The sequence below is a fragment of the Panthera uncia genome, chromosome B4 (assembly GCF_023721935.1).
Source record: "Panthera uncia isolate 11264 chromosome B4, Puncia_PCG_1.0, whole genome shotgun sequence".
NCBI lineage: Eukaryota > Metazoa > Chordata > Mammalia > Carnivora > Felidae > Panthera > Panthera uncia.
Window position 1 is genome coordinate 38,763,315 of NC_064809.1, and position 17,748 is coordinate 38,781,062.

A 17,748-nucleotide genomic window follows, 5' to 3' on the forward strand; every position below is an offset into this window, starting at 1 on the left:
GAGTCCGCGGTGCACGCAGGGCGGAGGCCGAGCCCCGCCAGGAGTCTTTGCCGAGCCGGAGGGAGGCGCATCTGGCGCTTCGCTCCCAGCGGCAGCCGGGGGGCTCGAACGGCTGGAGAGCGCAGTGGGAGCTGGGAAGAGCTAACCCGTCCGGAGGGCGGACCCCCGCGTCCCAGAGCCCGGGCTCAGGCACGGCGGGGGGCGAAGCCACGCGTCTTCTCGGGCAGCCGGTTTCACGCGCGCCAGTTTGCTGTTCCTGGTATCCCAGTAGGCTGTAGCTGTATCCCAGGCGCGGCTGTCTTGGAGGCGCGGAGCTAAACCCTCTGCGTCCGGGCCCCCTCCCCAGACCCAGCCTTGCAGGGACCGGGGTTTCGGAGCTCTCGGACCCAGCGGCCAGGCCAGATCTAGAGCTCGGAGGAGCGCGAGCCCCACCCTAAACAGAGAGCGCCGCTCTGAGAGCCGGGAAGAGGTGCCGCGCTCCAGAGGTGGTGTCGTGGGCGCCGTCCTAGTGGCGGGGAGCGCACCGCGGAGGGGACATGAGGTCGGAGAAATCCCTCACGCTGGCGGCGCCGGCGGAGGTGCGTGGGCCGGAGGGGGAGCAACAGGACACGGGAGACTTCCCGGAGGCCGGCGGGGGCGGGGGCTGCTGTAGTAGCGAGCGGCTGGTGATCAATATCTCCGGGCTGCGCTTCGAGACCCAACTGCGCACCCTGTCGCTGTTCCCCGACACGCTGCTGGGAGACCCTGGTCGCCGCGTCCGCTTCTTCGACCCCCTGAGGAACGAGTACTTCTTTGATCGCAACCGGCCGAGCTTCGACGCCATCCTCTACTACTACCAGTCCGGGGGCCGCCTGCGGAGGCCGGTCAACGTGCCCCTGGACATCTTCTTGGAGGAGATCCGCTTCTACCAACTGGGGGATGAAGCCCTGGCGGCCTTCCGGGAGGACGAGGGCTGCCTGCCAGAAGGTGGCGAGGACGAGAAGCCACTGCCCTCCCAGCCCTTCCAGCGCCAGGTGTGGCTGCTCTTCGAGTACCCTGAGAGCTCGGGCCCCGCCAGAGGCATCGCCATCGTCTCCGTGTTGGTCATCCTCATCTCCATCGTCATCTTTTGCCTGGAGACCTTGCCCCAGTTCCGTGCAGATGGTCGAGGTGGAAGCAATGGTGTGAGCAGAGACTCCCCAATTTCCGGGGGTAGTCAGGAGGAAGAGGAAGATGAAGATGATTCCTACACTTTTCATCCTGGCATCCCGCCGGGGGGAATGATGGCAGGGGGCTCATCCTCACTCAGTACTCTTGGGGGCTCTTTCTTTACTGACCCCTTCTTTCTGGTGGAGACCTTGTGCATAGTTTGGTTCACTTTTGAGCTCCTGGTTCGCTTTTCTGCCTGCCCTAGCAAGCCAGCCTTCTTCCGCAACATCATGAACATCATTGACTTGGTGGCCATCTTCCCCTACTTCATCACCCTGGGCACTGAGCTGGTGCAGCAGCAGGAGCAGCAGTCAGCCAGTGGAGGGGGTGGCCAGAATGGGCAGCAGGCCATGTCCCTGGCCATCCTCAGGGTGATCCGCCTGGTCCGGGTGTTCCGCATCTTCAAGCTGTCCCGCCACTCCAAGGGGCTGCAGATCCTGGGCAAGACCTTGCAGGCCTCCATGCGGGAGCTGGGTCTGCTCATCTTCTTCCTCTTCATCGGGGTCATCCTCTTCTCCAGTGCCGTCTACTTCGCAGAGGCTGATGATGATGATTCACTCTTTCCCAGCATCCCGGATGCCTTCTGGTGGGCAGTGGTTACAATGACCACGGTAGGCTACGGAGACATGTACCCCATGACGGTGGGGGGCAAGATCGTGGGCTCGCTGTGTGCCATCGCTGGGGTCCTCACCATCGCCCTGCCTGTGCCGGTCATTGTCTCCAACTTCAACTACTTCTACCACCGGGAGACGGAGCAGGAGGAGCAAGGCCAGTATACCCATGTCACTTGTGGGCAGCCTGCACCAGACCTGAAGGCAGCTGACAGTGGACTTGGCAAGCCTGAGTTCTCTGAGACTACTCGGGAACGGAGACCCAGCTACCTTCCCCCTCCGCATCGGGCATATGCAGAGAAAAGGATGCTCACTGAGGTTTGACTGATGCAGGAAGGGCATCAATGAGAAGGACGACACTGAGCAAACAGTCTCAGGCTTCCTTCTCATTCTCCACTCCCTTCACCCGACCTCCAGCCGACTTCCTGATTCCCTCCCCTGCACTCAGTCCAGATACCTGGATTGTCAGCCTTGTTGCTTGATTTCCGCAGCATTCAAGGTTCATCCATCTAAGTGACATTTTTGAAATTCTAACGGTGCCACCCATTCATGCCCATCTTCTGTCATGTGGATAAGATTTCCGTCTGACCTTCCCTCATGACTGTAAATTTTCATGTCTGGGGCTTGGAATTCTCTAGGAACAAAGATGTCAACCGGATGGAGACCAAGCATACCTGGGTCCTATTTCTCTCCTTAGTGTCCTTTGCTTTGGGGCATGCACCTGTCAGCTTCTGGCTAGGTGGTAACTAGCAGAAGCTGGAGGACAGAAACAGTGTTCATCTTTCTGTTTTATTCCCGTACCTGTGACACCTGCTAGTCATCCTTCAGAGGACCCTTGGTAAAGCCTTTAGCTGCACAGCCTCCAGATATGTCATTCATCTTGAATCTTGGAAGGAATTAGAGAAACTACAGTTAAACTTGGCCATTTGGAGGCCATGAGAGTCAGTCCCAGACCAAAGGGGCCAATGGATTCTTCCAGGTGTCCTGGCACGGTGGACATCGGCCTTTGGTCTGCATTCAGTCTTTCCCTCCCCGACTGTCTAGCTTCCAGGAAGGTTCCTTCTCAGAGCCAAATACTCTTTTTGTGCAAGTGCCTTCCTGTGCAGAGGACCTGGAAAGAGGGAACCACAGAGCCAGGAGAAATGGCAACTAGCTTGACGGAGTATCTACAGAGTTAGTATCAGTTAAGCAGCCACTGTCATCTGGGAGGCGTGCAAAGAGGAGCCTTGTTGCAGATGGCAAGTTTGTCTTCTTTGCTTGCCCCCCCCAACCTTCTCCAGCACCCCACCCTCCTTCTTCCTGGGAATTTGACTTAGGATTGAAGTTGAAGGTTTTCCAAAGCAAACTCCAGCTTACACCTGCAGACAGGTAAAAGCACGCATTGGATGCTAGCGTGGGTTTCTTCCCATTTTATGTGCAATGAAATAGGTTTACAGTAAGGAAGAAACATCATTCCTTTGTTGACAGCCTCACCGTTAGAGGTTTATTGCTGAGTCAAGCAAACATTTACCTGGTCTGCCCCTTGAAGATGCAGCTGACCTGCTCTAACTGGTAAGGTAATGTTACCACCGGGACTAAGTCATCCTCTTCCAGCGTGAAACTGCTGCCTTCACCCCCCACCCCCCACTTCCCCTCATTTCTCTCCTGGTAACATTGTCATTTGTTTGTTGCCTTGAAAAACTGTGATGTACTGTTCTGAGCTCTTCTGGGTGCAGTTCAGAAACCGAAAGGACTGTTAACATGTTTTTAATTTTGTATCTATGCTTTAAGACTCTTTGATGAGGATTTAAAAAAAAATTTCTCAAAGAGCAACTTATGAGGAATGGCCTTTTGAGGGTTTTCTTGAGAGACACTGTGGCTCCTGTGAGTGCCAGATCTAAATCTGGATTTTGCCACAGCTTTACAGGGTAACACAGTTCCTCTTTGTGCCTCAGTTTCCCCACCCATTAAATGGGAACATTAATGTCTTCCCCTCCCTACCTCATGGGGAATGTCGATGTACTGGGAAGCTGGGGATGATGCTATGCAAATGTGTGAATTTTAATAAGGGTATTGATTTTTTAGTTCATTAGCCTGTTTCCTTCCGTGTCTCCCAGAGTCAAAAGCTCCCCACAGAGTTGCTGCCTTGGATTCAAAGCCCAAGAGTAGGCCACACTGGGCTATTAGCTCCTTAAATCCCTCTTTAACCTCTTGAACTGGGCTTCAGTCTCTCTTCTTACCCTTCAGCAAAGAGGATGCTCTTTAGACAGGTTCAGTGGGATCCTTCCAGGGCCAGAGGCCGCCTTGATTGGGAGTTTGGCTTCTCCAAGCCTGGAATACAGATGAGAGGAGTTCATGACTCAGTAATCTGCTCTGAGGCCATAAAGTTCCAGTTTTCCAAATTCCTTCAGTTGCTTCTGGCTATTTGGGGAAAGCAGAAGGGCCCACTACAGAGGCAATAGGGATGCTTCCAGTGAGGGTAAATGTTGGAACATGTATGCATGTATCTCTATATGTGTGTATGTGATCATCCTCATCACCATCCCTAATGAAACATTTCCTTTTCAAGTCAGAGCATGCCTGAAAGTAAAGGGTTTGTGGAGAGCTGGGCTCTCCAGGGACTCTGGTTGCCATAGCAACCTTCCAGACTGTTCTCTCTATCTTCTGATTTGGGCAGCAAGTGAGAATGGGAGGCTACAAATTCCCAGTTTCCGAAATGAGAACACCTCCTACATAGTGGTTTAGGGGCTGGTAATGACCAGCAGGATGTGTGACCTTTGGAAAATGAGGGGGATACATACAGCTCCCCCAAACTTCCTCCCTGGACCTTTCTTCCTGGCCTTCCCACCCAGTCATCGAAACTGCCTCATCTCACCCCTGATTCTTCAGAAATCTGAATGCTAAGCAACGGCCAGTTAAACCAATGTCAGTATTATCTCTTTCAAAATGACAAGGGGAGACTTGGAGGGGACACGCTCCTCAAGAGGCGGCCAGGCTGGGCCTTGCCAAGAGTGCTGACAGTTGTGGTCCGTAACAGTATCCTGGAGGTCCCGTCTCCTCAGAGAGAGGCTCCTCCCAAGTCCGAGAGAGACGGAGAGAAATGCCACTTCTTCCTCCCAGGGAATAATCTAGCTCCGTTCCTAGCAGTCTCATAGGTGGCTCTCCTTAAGACATCGAAGAAACACAGAGAGGCTGTGACCTGACCTAGTTTCTGTGAAGGATTTTGCCAAGTGATCCCTCTCTGACTCTGAGCCTCTTTATGTGGATTCTGTGCCCTAATAAGAGAATATGCACCCCGTGCTTCCCAGATGGCTGGGGTGGCGATGTCACAGCTGCTGGCAAAGGCAGGGGTCAGTCCTTCGTTACACCTGACTCAAGCCGGCAGGAGCTCCCAAATGCTTTCCTGGATCTGGCAGGCACAGCGGAGATGTGGAATAGTCCTCCTGCCCTGATCATCCCCAAGGAGAGAGTGGGACAGCTGGCCGCCTTTGCATCTGAGGTAGGTTGTACTGTTGGGGAACTTGGTTCCTGGCTCAGAGCTCTGGGTCAGATCGGAACTGGGGGAGGTGAGCACCTGCATTCTGGAGACTCAGGGCTTTGATTTCCCGTTCCTCAGTGGCCACCTCCCTCTTCTGTGTATTCTTTGTGACTGCATGGACTTCAGTGTCCTTCCTTGGTTTCTGCTCTCTCACTGCTGTCTCCCCAACTCTTTCTAGTCACCTCCTCTTCTCTGCACCTCCCCTTCCTTCTAGTTACTCTCATTTTCTCTGTTTTTTTTTTCCCTCTTCTTGTCACGTCTCTCTGACATTTGCCCTTCTGCTGTTTTAATCTCTTCTTCCTTCTATATGTGTCTTTCTATCTCTCTCCTTGTCTCCACCTTTTTAGTGTCTGGGGGCAGCTGTGGCATTTCTGTTGAGATCACACCTTGAACTCTAGGACAGCAGTGATCTGGGGTGTTTGATAAGGAGTCTGTTCTCCAGCTGAAAGATGCTCCCCAGCCTTCCCTGCCACCTCAGTGTACCATCATTTCTTGCCAGGCTGGCCCCTGTGCGTTCAAGTCCTGAACTTACAGAGCAAGATGAGATTGTGCTGGGTTTAGAAAAATGTTTCTGCAGAACTTTCCTGTATCTTCCAAAATAAAAGGAGAAAGAAAAAAGGGGGGGGGAAGGGAGAGAGAGAGAGAGAGAGAGAGAGAGAAAATCCAAGTCCCTCAACCTTAAGAAGCTTATAGAAAGTTCAAAACAAAGGACAGTACATATTTTAAAAAAGAAAAAAAAAAAAAAAGAAAAAGGAGTGCCTGCGTGGCTCAGTCATTTAAGCATCCGACTTTAGCTCAGGTCATGATTTCATGGTTCATGAGTTCGAGCCCCATGTCAGGCTCTGTGCTGATAGCTCAGAGACTGGAGCCTGCTTTGGATTCTGTGTCTCCTCCTCTCTCTGCCCCTCCTCCACTCATCCTCTGTCTCTCTCTGTCTCTCAAAAATAAATAAACATTAAAAAAATAAAAAAAAACACAGTAGAAACAGTAGGCTAAATGCAAAAATGAGGATTTAGGATGAAGGCATAAGAGTGGAATTAGCCCAAAACACCTTAATGCAGGAGTGGCCATCATACTGACCTAATTCTTGAAGGTCCCCATAGCGTCCAGCTGTCTGTCTTGCATACTGAAGGCAGAACAAAGCAACGGCGTATATCCCAGGGGTGCGAGGTGCACAGGACGCTCCTTGCCAAGATGGATTAAAATTCTCTACCCAGTTTGTAAGGGGAGCTGTGTGTGCTGGAGGAGGTAGGCTATAGGCAGTCCCACTGCATCAGGACATCGGGGGCTTTTTGGAGGGTAATGGATGTTTTCTAAAACAGGATTATGGTGATAGCTGTATAACTCTATAAATTAACCAAAAAAAGTCATTGGATTGTGGGTCGGGGGAAAGTGGCATGAGGTTGATAACCTGGGAGTTTCACACCTTGGCTGGGAGAATGGTTTGGTTTCTTAAATCTAGAAAGTTAGCATCTCTAAAGATGGACCAGCTTAAATATCCAGGATGGAATGACAGATTTTTTCTTCTGCCACTTGGGGACACTTTAGAGCTTTCATGCAGTTTGCTCCTTTCTACTCAAGTGTGGTGCCAAGAACTGCCTTTTTTTTTTTTTTTAATTTTGACAATCAAATCATTGTGGGATTTACATGCTTTTTCCTTTTTGCGCGAGCAAAAGAAAGGTCAAAGCCATTTTTGGTAAGCGCAGGACATGATTAGCACATATTGGACTAGGGTAAGTATGTTGGACATTATTCATTACGTAGGACTAAGGCAGTGAACCTGCCCGAGGGGTTCATACTCTGCTGGCAAAACACAAAGAACAAAAACTTCAAAATCCCCACAAACAAACCAAAACCCCCCACCTAGTCTCTGCACCTGTAGACTCAGGATTCCTTAAGAAATTGTACAGGAATCAAGGTTTTATTCTGCCGGCAACCTTTCCACTCTCCTCCCTGACCCTTTACAGCCACTGTGGGGCCCCCGCAGTCGTTGGTGTTTGGACACAGCAGTGGGTGGTGACCACCTTCCATCAGCTCACCCTTCTCTGTGGCTGTCTGTCAGACATTGCTCTTCCCCGGCGGCCCTCACTGGGTGCCGTCCTTCCCTCCCCATGGCACTTCTCATGGGACACCTCTCAGTCCTGTTGCTGATCATTCCTTCTCTGCACTGGCTGAGCCCTTGCTCTTGGCAGTATTCCTGTCACCCGGCATCTCTACACAAATGCCAAGAGAGATTCCCAGAGAATACTGTCCTCCTGGGACAATCTGGCTGGAACCTCCATGCCAGCCCTCATCGGGCTTGACTGTGTGCTATTGCCCTGGGAAGTCAAGGTCACTTAGGGAAGGAAAAGAAATCTGTTAATTCTTTAAACCGTAGGGTTTCCTCTCTGCATTCTGCTTTACCCCTGGCAGCCTTGGGTTGCACAGATAGCTTCTGGCAGAATATGGCCTCGGGCTTGGGGCTTTAGTGAGAGAGGGAACTTGCCAGATGCAGGCCACTGGGAGTAAAAGACAGATGGGCTCTGAGTTCTTATGTTACTGTATCTCCCAGTGAACCACCTTCCTGTTCTGGGCTTGAAGTCCCTGTGGGATTGGAGATGGTCATGTCGTGTCCCTTTGCTCTGAACCCCTAGAGAAAGGATTTCACCCTGCTTCTAATCCCCTGGGTACCCTAAGGAGGGAGTGGTCATCTGTTAGTGACCACTTTGGAAGGACAAACAGGGAACTGACTCCCTAGTTCCCAGAACAAAAGAGCAAAAGGGGCCACAAGTATCATTAATACTGGTCTCATCTTGGCTACCACTTAACCTACTTAGGGCCTAGCCCTGGTGAGGTTTATAACAAATTTTTTTTTTTTTTTTAAACACAACTCTGACCTCATCATTGTTACTGTGAAGGGGATTTTCCCTTAGTCTGTCATGGGCCTCAGCAGACAATCTTTGCTTTCCCCTAGAAAACATCTTGGCACCATAAGCAGCTTCTGCTGCAGGCAGCAGGAAGCACAGACAGACCCCGGCTCTTTGGTGAGAGCAAAACCAACATTTCAAAAGGAAATCGCAGCCACGCAGTCTGCTGGTGCTGCTATTTTTGACATGCTTGCTGTTCTCTCAGGGCTTGACAACCTCTGTCTCCAGGAGACAGACAGACCAGCCCTTGGCAGGAGAGACACTTTGCTTTGAAAAAGAACCTAGGAAGATAGTCTTGTGGCTGGAGGGGGCCAGGAGAACAAGCCATTCCTTCCCTCTCCTCCAGGAAGCTGGGCTCCTGGCCATCAGGGTCTGTGGATCTGAGGCTGGGGCACCATTCTGGCCTGGGGAATCCTTCCTCAGCTTTGGTCCTCCCCAATGGGAGTGGTCCTAACATGAATGAGGATGACACCATCCATTTAAAAGCATTTAAAATGCCTTCAGTGCTCTCAAACATCACATCCTATAACAACAAGATTAGGAGCATGGATCCTGGAGCCAGGTATTCTGTGTTCAAATCCCACCTCTGCCATTTGCCTGCTGGGTGACATGGAGCAAGTTCTGAAACTTCTCTGTGCCTCAGTTTCCCATAAAGTGGAGGGAGAGTAATAGTACCGATTTCATGGAGCTGTTTTGAGGATTAAATGAGCTAATAATATACATAATGTCTACGTAATATGTAATAATAGGTACACAGTATAGTGTGTAACAATATATGAACACTCTACAAAGATTGGCTGTTACTATTATCCTACAACAAACAAATGAGGCAGGTAGGCCAGGCATTGTTTTGCTCTGGCAGATAAGACAGTTGAGGCTCAGAGGGCATGTTCAAGGGCACACAACTAATATGTGACCCATCACCCTCAGGGAAGATGTAATTTACAGAACTCAGTGAAGGTCTGATTAATACTAAACAAGAAGAAGAGAAAATGAATTTGTAGCTCCTAAATGTGTATACAGGCTTTTATTTACACGCTAATTTGTCTCTTAAGGGAAAACCAGAAGGTGTCCTATGTATATGTGTGTGTATATATATATCTCATATAGCTATATATATATATATATATATATACAGATTTATATATATGCAAATATATATATGTGGGTGTAAAGATGGACAGGTTTCCCCAGCTATCCAAAAATAGAGCATTCCTATGAAAGCTTTCATAAGCCAAATGAAGTAAAGCAAAGAAGCAATTACCATTTCTTAAAAGCAAAAATCCTCTTCAGATTTCTTTGGGATAGTGAGATCAGGCACCAGCATAGGTTTTTAGTAAAAGCAAACCTGTATATATGTTAAAAAGAAAAAAAAAAAAAGGAAAGTGGTTTAAAGAGAACTTTCGGATAGCAGGGAAAACCTGTTGTTCTTTCTATAGACCCCTCCTCATTGTCACCACTGCTTTCTGCCCTCCCCATTTTAATAAGTCCATTACAGCCTTCCTCACACACTTCCTCCGCATCTTCCTCCTTGGGACAAATGCAGGGTCCCACAGTTAGCCCTGAGGCCAGAACACATAAGTCAGACTGCAGCTCAGTTTTCTTGTACTGTTCTAGTGGCCCTCACAATCCCACCTCTCCCAGTCCTGTCTTCAGCAGCTCCCTTTTTCCCCAGCCATCTTCATGACTGACTGTACACCACCCCCACCACCACTTTGCAGGTGATAACACCCTATAACATTCCTAGGGTGTTCTCCAGCTTCCCTTTCCTCCTTTTAGGGGGAGGAGACAGGAGGTCTTAGAGTGGGGAGAGGCTAGCCCCTCCTACTCCTGTGAGTCCTAATTTGCTTCCACTGCAGTTCTCTCTGGGGGTCCTGGACTGAGGCCAGAATGCTCCACTCACCCTGTGCTCCCTCCCACAGCCACGCCAGCTTGCACAGGGAACCTGGCCCAGGGCAGAGCAATGGGACTGCCTCCTCACTCCCTATTCTGACTTCTTGGCTTGCTTGCCTTTGGAGGTAGAGAACTTGCCTCTGAATCACCATTATTAGCTGCACCTCATTTAACCTCTACAGTTTTGTCATCTGCAAAATAAGAGAGCTAATTCCACTTGCCTCACACAGTTGTTGGGAGGCTCAAACAAGAGGCACGTTAAAGAGGTTAGTGGGAAATAAACTCTCAGCGGAGCACGGCTGAAGGGGCCCCAGTGACACTGAACAGCCACCAGGGAGTGGGGCTAAAACCACCTGTACTCTCAAAGAAAGGCAGGATCCCTGCTGACTTCAGTTCTGTTCTCTGAAACAAACATTGAAATGAAATATGGTATAAAAAATAGACTCGTGGTAGCTAGCTATTTTATCCAGAAGGCTCTTTGCCTGAAGCAGTCACAGCAGAATCTGTTTAAATAATTGCACTTAAGATGTGATTTAATATATAGGAATGTAATCTGAATGTATCTTGTAAGAATAGAATGGATATACCAGTAATATTTTTTCCAGCCAAGGTAGATAATCCTTCCCGGGAGCACCAGAGCATTGGAAACGACAATACTGAGGGTCGCAGGGGGGGAACAGGAGTGCTAGGAGGGGCCCTAAATGCTCCTCTTTGTGAAGGAGAAGGCTGATGCGGACAAATGGAACAATTAACCTATGATCACAGGCAGTTCAGAGCATAACTGGGTCTAGGACTCACATTTTCGAACTCCACCACCGGTATATTTTTCTATGGAAAAATGGAAACCTAAGGATTAAACTTAACCAATTGTATTCATTTCCCACCCAACCAAACTCCTTAGCACAGCTGTCCATAGGAAGTGGAATTAAGTGCTTTTTAATTTCATCTCTCTCTTCCCTGACTTTCCAAGGTACAGAGGCAGCTGGCCTAACTAGAGAAATTCTTCATCAGATAACCAGCTCCTGGATTTGTAAGGAATGAATGACTAAAAATTGTTACTCTAGTAAGTACAAAAGGTATTTTCACACAGGGCAAAGACAGGCTCATGCATAGGCACTGGCCTGGGCAGCCAGGCCCTGAGCTTTTAATCTTACCAAGAGGCTCTATGTAACCTTTTAGGGCTATACTTTTAACGTTAAATTTAGTGACTGGGCTGCAGGAAACTGTCACAAATTGGAAGTCAGGAAAGCAGGAGGTTATTGGAGACTTCTGTATTTTAAAGAGAAAAGAAGAGGGGCACCTGGGTGGCTCAGTCGGTTAAGCATCTGACTTCAGCTCAGGTCATGATCTCGTGATTCCTGAGTTTGAGCCCTGCGTCGGGCTGTGTGCTGACAGCTCAGAGCCTGGAGCCTGCTTCTGAGTCTGTGTCTCCCACTCTCTCTGCCCCTCCCCCACTCATGCTCTGCCTCTCTTACTCTCAAAAATGAAAAAAAAAAGTTTAAAAAAATAAAAAAATAAACAGAAAAGAAGGCACGCAAAAATTGAGCATCTTACCCAGGAGTGCCGATTTTCTGATGACCTAGGAAACAGAGATCTGCTTCTAGATCCTTCCCTGTACTTTGTTGTCCTGGGAGAGAAAGAGAAGTCACTGTTGGTTACAGATGCCTTTTATAAATCACTAGTGTCAGGAAGAACAAAGTTTCCAGAAGCCATAGTGGCTAAGCCATAAATCAGACAGGCGCTCCCCAGCTGCTTTAAGGCAATTTGGCATTGCTGGAAGGAGAGAGAAGTCTGGCATAATGGGGAAAAGAGTTTGTGTCTCTTGTAAGACTGCTGCTCTCTGTGCTTCGGGGGAGGGGTCACATTCACCCAGGAGCAGTACACACGTGTGTGCGTAGCGGACCCAGGCTCTCACCCCCCCCCCCCCCCCGACACACACACTCAGCCACACTCCAGGCCTGGTAGTTGCCCTCAGCTTCTCTGGAGCTTTGTTTGGTTTTCATTTTATACGCTTAATTTTTTTTTTTTGCACCTGCAACCCTCTGGTAGATGGTTTTATAACCTTGCAGAATTCCAAATAACAATCCCAGAGTACCTAACCTAAAACTGTGCAGGTTGTTCCTCATAATAGGTCCTCAGTCAGTGACTTGTGGATCACATATGATTCAGTGTTAAGAAATAACTGGATATGCAATTTTATCTCAATAAAACTGGGAAAAGATACAATAAATATTGGGAGATTTCACATGCAGACTTTGACTTTTGTTTTCTTTTGAAAAGTCAAAGGTCTGGTCTTGATGATCTTGCATTTCAGCCTTCCACCAGCTGAGTGAGCTGCCCCCTTCAGAAGGGGAGTGGGTTCTCTTTTGTCCAGTGCCCTCTGAGTGCCACTCAGTGCCCAGTGGCCATCTGTCATTTTTGTTATGCCCACGGCATTGTTTTCCTTCTAGGTGGGAAACATTTCCTATGTGTGCATTTCTACTAAGGGCACTACGCCCCCAGCCCACTTCATCTGGTGATCCCATGGATGCCGGTTCATGACCCCTCTTGAAGCCTTCCTGCATGATCTCATTGAACTGAGTCGCAGTGTACTGTTAGAAGGGCGTGGGGGTAGGTGTGGTTATTGGGAACAGAGTGAAAGCCGAAGCGAGGGCTGGCAGCCTATGGAGGAGGCAATCACGACTCCAGACGAGAGACAGAATTGGGTGGCTGCTTGGAGAGAAGGGACCTTGCAGGAATCAAGAACGTGCTAAGTTATGTTCTCTGTCCAATTAAGTGGGCAAGGAGAAGTGTGATGCAATTAAGGATTTCCATCTACAATTATTAAAATACACACACACACACACACACACACAACCCCAAAAAGTCAAACATCGGTGTTTTGGTATTTCTGATTTGAAGCCAGCTGCCTACTTCTGTGATGTCAGATAATGAAACATCACTCTGTTCGTGCTGGCTGGCACTGAGCGTTACGAGTCAGGGCTCATCTGGCTTTCCTGGGTAATAGTTGGCCACCAGCCATGGGCTCTGCATTAGTGCCACATTGTGAAGCCCATGGTCACCCCCAGATCCTTTCTTTCCTCCCTTCCTAGACTCTTCTCTGTCAGTTTCAGCTCTTAGGTAGACTCCCCTGTCTGTGAGCTTATCGGCCCAAAGTGAGCTGACCATAGAGTTGGAACTATGTCCAACATTATTATATTGGGAGAGAGGTAAGAAATGTTCTCCTCTTTTCCTTGCTTTACCTCTTATTTCATCAAAATGTTTCAGGGCCAGAATTCAAGTGGGGAGTGTCAGTAGCAATTTCGGCTAGAGATAGCTCAAAATCCTTAGGGTCCCAGGAGTGAAGCAGATTTCATGTTGGCCATGCCTTACTGGGGACAGCTTTCACTTCTGAAGACCCAAATTTAAAAGGATTCTATGAACTTGCCACCACCCTCCTCCCATACTGCCCTTTCTAGGAGCACAGGAAAAATTCAATCGGGTGGGTTAAAGGAAATCCATCAAGGGCCTTCCATCATAATGCCTGTCTGCCTCATCATTTCCAATAGATGTTCTGAAAAGTTATTTTTGTCATGACTGTGTATGTGTGCGTGTGTGTGTAAAAGTAATAGAATCACTTTCCTATCAGAGGTGATTTTAGGCAGGGGCCCTTTCACGTTTAAAAGAAATTGAGGCACCTTGGTGGCTCAGTCGGTTAAGCATCTGACTACAGCTCAGGTCATGATGTCACAGTTCATGAGTTCAAGCCCTGCATCAGGCTCTGTGATGACAGTTCAGATCGTGGAGCCTGCTTTGGATTATATGTCTCCCTTTCTCTCTGTCCCTCCCCCACTCATGCTTTTTGTCTCTCCCTCTGTCTCTCAAATATAAATAAAAATATTTAAAAAAAGAAAAAAACATCACAGAATATAGTTAAACTTAAAAGAAAATATATGGTCTATAGAAAAAAATGCACTTAAATTAGTTTATGGCATACTTCATACAACTGTAATTCTGTCTGCTAGTGGAAGGACAGGGGATGCTGTGGTATTAGAAATGGTGGGGATTTTGGACCAGATTTGAGAAAGAGCTTTTTTATTCACTGGAGGAACTAGGGGATATTTTTCAAAACACATGTTCAAAAGTGGGAACTCTATCAAACTCTGTTACAATTTTCTCATTTCCTTGCTGCATTTCTGACTGTCTAGATGATGAATTTCCAAGTATATAGCATTGTATCTCCCATACCTACAGCCGTTTCAGCTGAGAAAGGATGGGAGAAATGAGGCTGTGGCCCTAAGTCCCTTGTGTCTCTCTATAACCATGTGGGAAGGGGTGATGATGGCAGTCACCTCAGGAGTCAGCACCCAGGGCTGCCACCCTGTCTGTGTAACTGTGTGGCCTGGGAACCTATCTGAGCCATGGTTCTCTCCTCTGTAAAATCAGGCCATTGATAGAACATCCCTCATGGTGGCCAGTGGGGTTAAAGGAGATGATGCTAATAATGAGCATTGCAGGTCCTGGTGTGTAGTATGCATTCAATAAAAGTAGGTTATTTTTTCCATGGTCTCTTTCTCTTTGGCCCACTTCAGCACTATGCTTACTGAAGTATAGTCAGGGCCTCTAAAAATTGCCCAACCTTTAGAAGTAATTAGAACCACTCAAAGCTCATGTAAATCTAGGTCTTCAGGAAATATATGTGCAATAGTTTCTGTCACTTTGTAGATTTGGATTTCCTGACCTAACACTGACCATGATTCAGGTAGGTAATTATCCAATACTTGGTTGTAACACAGGCAACTCATATAACAGAGGCTTAATACCCCCTTAGACAGAACACTGCTTCCCTGCTAAAACAAGGCAGCGAAGAGAATACTCAGTGGTTCTGATAATCCCTTTAGAAAGAATATAAGCAGGGGCGCCTGGGTGGCTCAGTTGGTTGAGCGTCCGACTCTTGATTTTGGCTCAGATCATGTTCTCGTGGCTTGGGAGATTGAGCCTGGTGTTGGGCTCTGTGCTGACAGCATGGAGCCTGCTTGAGATCCTCTCTCTCTCTCTCTCTCTCTCTCTCTCTTCTACCCTTTCTCTCTCTCTTTCTTTCTAAAAAAAAAAAAACATAAGCAAAATCCTGGGAAGCAGTGAGAATTTCCAACACACTTAGAAATTAACTGGAACATCAAATAACTGAATGTAGAAAGATCATGTGGTTCAGCTACTCACTTGTCTGACTTTTGGGCTTTCCTTGAGTGAAAGAATGAGCTGAAAGGAGACTGCACAAGAACCCAGGAAGGTTTCCTCGAGTGCTGAACAGGCCCATAAATATGCCTTTCATGATGCATTTGGGGTTGATCTTCTTCAGAATTATAACACAAGCCAGTAGAAAATATGACTTGATTTATGGATAATGTCTTTCTTTACATACAACATTTCAGGAATGCATTTAATTTGCAAGGAAGTCAGCTGAACTCAATGATGTATAAGTAGAGACTAAGACAAGATGACATACAAAAACTGAGCAGGCAGTGGCTTCCAAAAGTCAAAGAATCCATTACTCTGTCCTGCATTAGGAAAAGTCCCTCATTATCCCAGGCCTATTCTGAACGACCCCCCACAATCAGGGGATGGGAGGGAGAGAGACTTCCAGGGATGTTGTAGGGTTGTTTTTCTCCTATCTCAGTTACACATGTGCTTTAAACTTCCTTCCCACTATTTTGTACCAACTGAGATGGATACTCAACTGACCATATTACCTAGAATAACTCCTTATGCCAGAGTTCCTCAAATGTGATATGCAGAGTATTAGTCCTCCACAGCATTCCCATGGAAAAATAGTCCCCAGCTACTACGTACCTGCTTCTTGGAGATGCACAATACATGGGATTGTAAGGTTAAAGGCCCGGAGAAATCTTGCAGTGAATAAAACTATTTCATCTGTTAAACCAGTGTTGTTCAAATTATTTTTACTGTAGTATCTCCACCCCCTTTCTGGGGGGAACTTCTATTCACATCCTACAAAAATTGTAATCCAAGGAATAAATTTTGAGAAACTCAAAGACATCTGAAACTCCTTATGAGTTTCAGTCCATGGAACTTCAGCCCTTAAAGGATTTCTTGAATGGACCATTTTGTGGCCTCTTGTCAACCTTCTGAAAGTTCTCCACACTCCTTTTGAGTCATGCAGATACATACAGAATCAATGTTTTGATAGGGCTCTGAACCATGTGAGAGAAGATACCTCCCCTTTGCTGACCTTCCAACCTTCTTAAATAGGAGCCTTTGAGAAGAATAACTGTAAAATTTGGTCTTATTGGTTCAATTTAGAGTTTCTGTTCTATTTGCTGCAAATGTCCACACTTGAGATGCACTTCTCCAGATTGATAGCTTACTGATGGCATTGCCTTGTGGTGTAACAGCCCAAGTTCTATGCACATCGTTAATAAAACTGAAGATTATAATGTGTGTCTCTACAAATGCTTTTCTAACTTAAACTAGAACTTTTCATAAAACATTCAAGCATGCCTCTGCTAATGATCATATTTAAAATATCTTATTCACAATCTGAACAAGACTAAAAAAAAAAAAATACTAGCAGTGAGCTCTAAGAACCCAGGCTCCTCAGTCTTTTTTCCTGTTTCCCTAAATATTTTTTTCAAGGTATTCTCCCAAGGTGCTTCAGGTGCTGGTGCCTCCAGTTGGACCCCGTTCCTCCAGTGCTGGGACTTCAGTCCTCTGGGCACCTGCTAGGTGCCACCAAGGGCTCTTACCTTTGACTCTATTCATTCCAGGAAAGGTCTGATGCTCACTGTCTACTCCTCCACCACCTGGCCCAGGACTACAGTCCTTCCTCCATGGGTTGATTCCTTTCTGTGTTTAGAGGTAAAAGGAGAGAGGATGTAGGTGCTCTTGACCTGTTGTTACCTTTGTACCCGTTGTTCCTTTTCTGGACATTTGTGGGCTGTGAGGAGTGCCTGCTAGCCAGTTATTTCTTGCATCTTTAAATCTTTAAATCTGCTGAAAGTTTGAACAAGTGGACTGTGGAGAAGGTGGGCATTGCATCCAGTTCTGGGTCTGTCACTGACCCGCTGTGTGACCATGAGCAAGTCGCCTGTCTGGCACTCAGCACATGGCAGCTATTAGTATTATTCTCTCGTCCAGTGTCTTTATCTGTAACATGAGATAGTTGGATTAGACAATTTTTGAGTCTTTGCTTGAAAATTCTGTGGGCGTCTATCTTATTCATTAAATGTACAGCAGGTCCCCTTGATAACTTGGCAAACTTTATTGTTTGACTTTTTGCCACGGGAATGATCTTTTAAAAAGAGAGCCGGAGTTACTAAATTTCAACTGTATCTAGACTCAATGAATTTCAGGGTTCACCCACTCCATCCTCTTATTTTACAGACAGATTTCAGAACTTACCACTTACAAATATACTGAGCAGGTTACAGCAGACTTTTAGAAGAGATATGCTAATTTTTATGTAATGTCGAATGGGATAAATCTCTTCCCTCTGCTTTTCCTCCTTCCTTCCTTCTTTCCTTCCTGCCTTCCTATTTTTCTTCGATGAGCTTTTAGTTATTAAGTGCTTCCAGATCTTTTTTATTTCAAAGTTGCAAGATAAACATTCCTCGGTTTTGGCTGTGTCAAGTATCTT

At 47.3% G+C, this 17,748-nt stretch overlaps 1 protein-coding gene across 1 annotated transcript; it reads left to right on the plus strand.

Annotated features, from left to right (window-relative positions):
- The first annotated feature begins 415 nt into the window (after positions 1-415).
- KCNA6 (potassium voltage-gated channel subfamily A member 6) lies at positions 416-3,743 on the plus strand. The gene has a single exon (XM_049624943.1). It carries the CDS (start codon positions 537-539, stop codon positions 2,121-2,123), a length of 1,587 nt encoding a protein of 528 aa, XP_049480900.1. The 5' UTR covers positions 416-536; the 3' UTR covers positions 2,124-3,743.
- The last annotated feature ends 14,005 nt before the right edge of the window (positions 3,744-17,748 follow it).

Excerpts from the sequence above, each read along its gene's own strand:
- KCNA6 (XM_049624943.1), top strand. The coding sequence starts at position 537 with ATGAGGTCGGAGAAATCCCTCACGCTGGCGGCGCCGGCGGAGGTGCGT.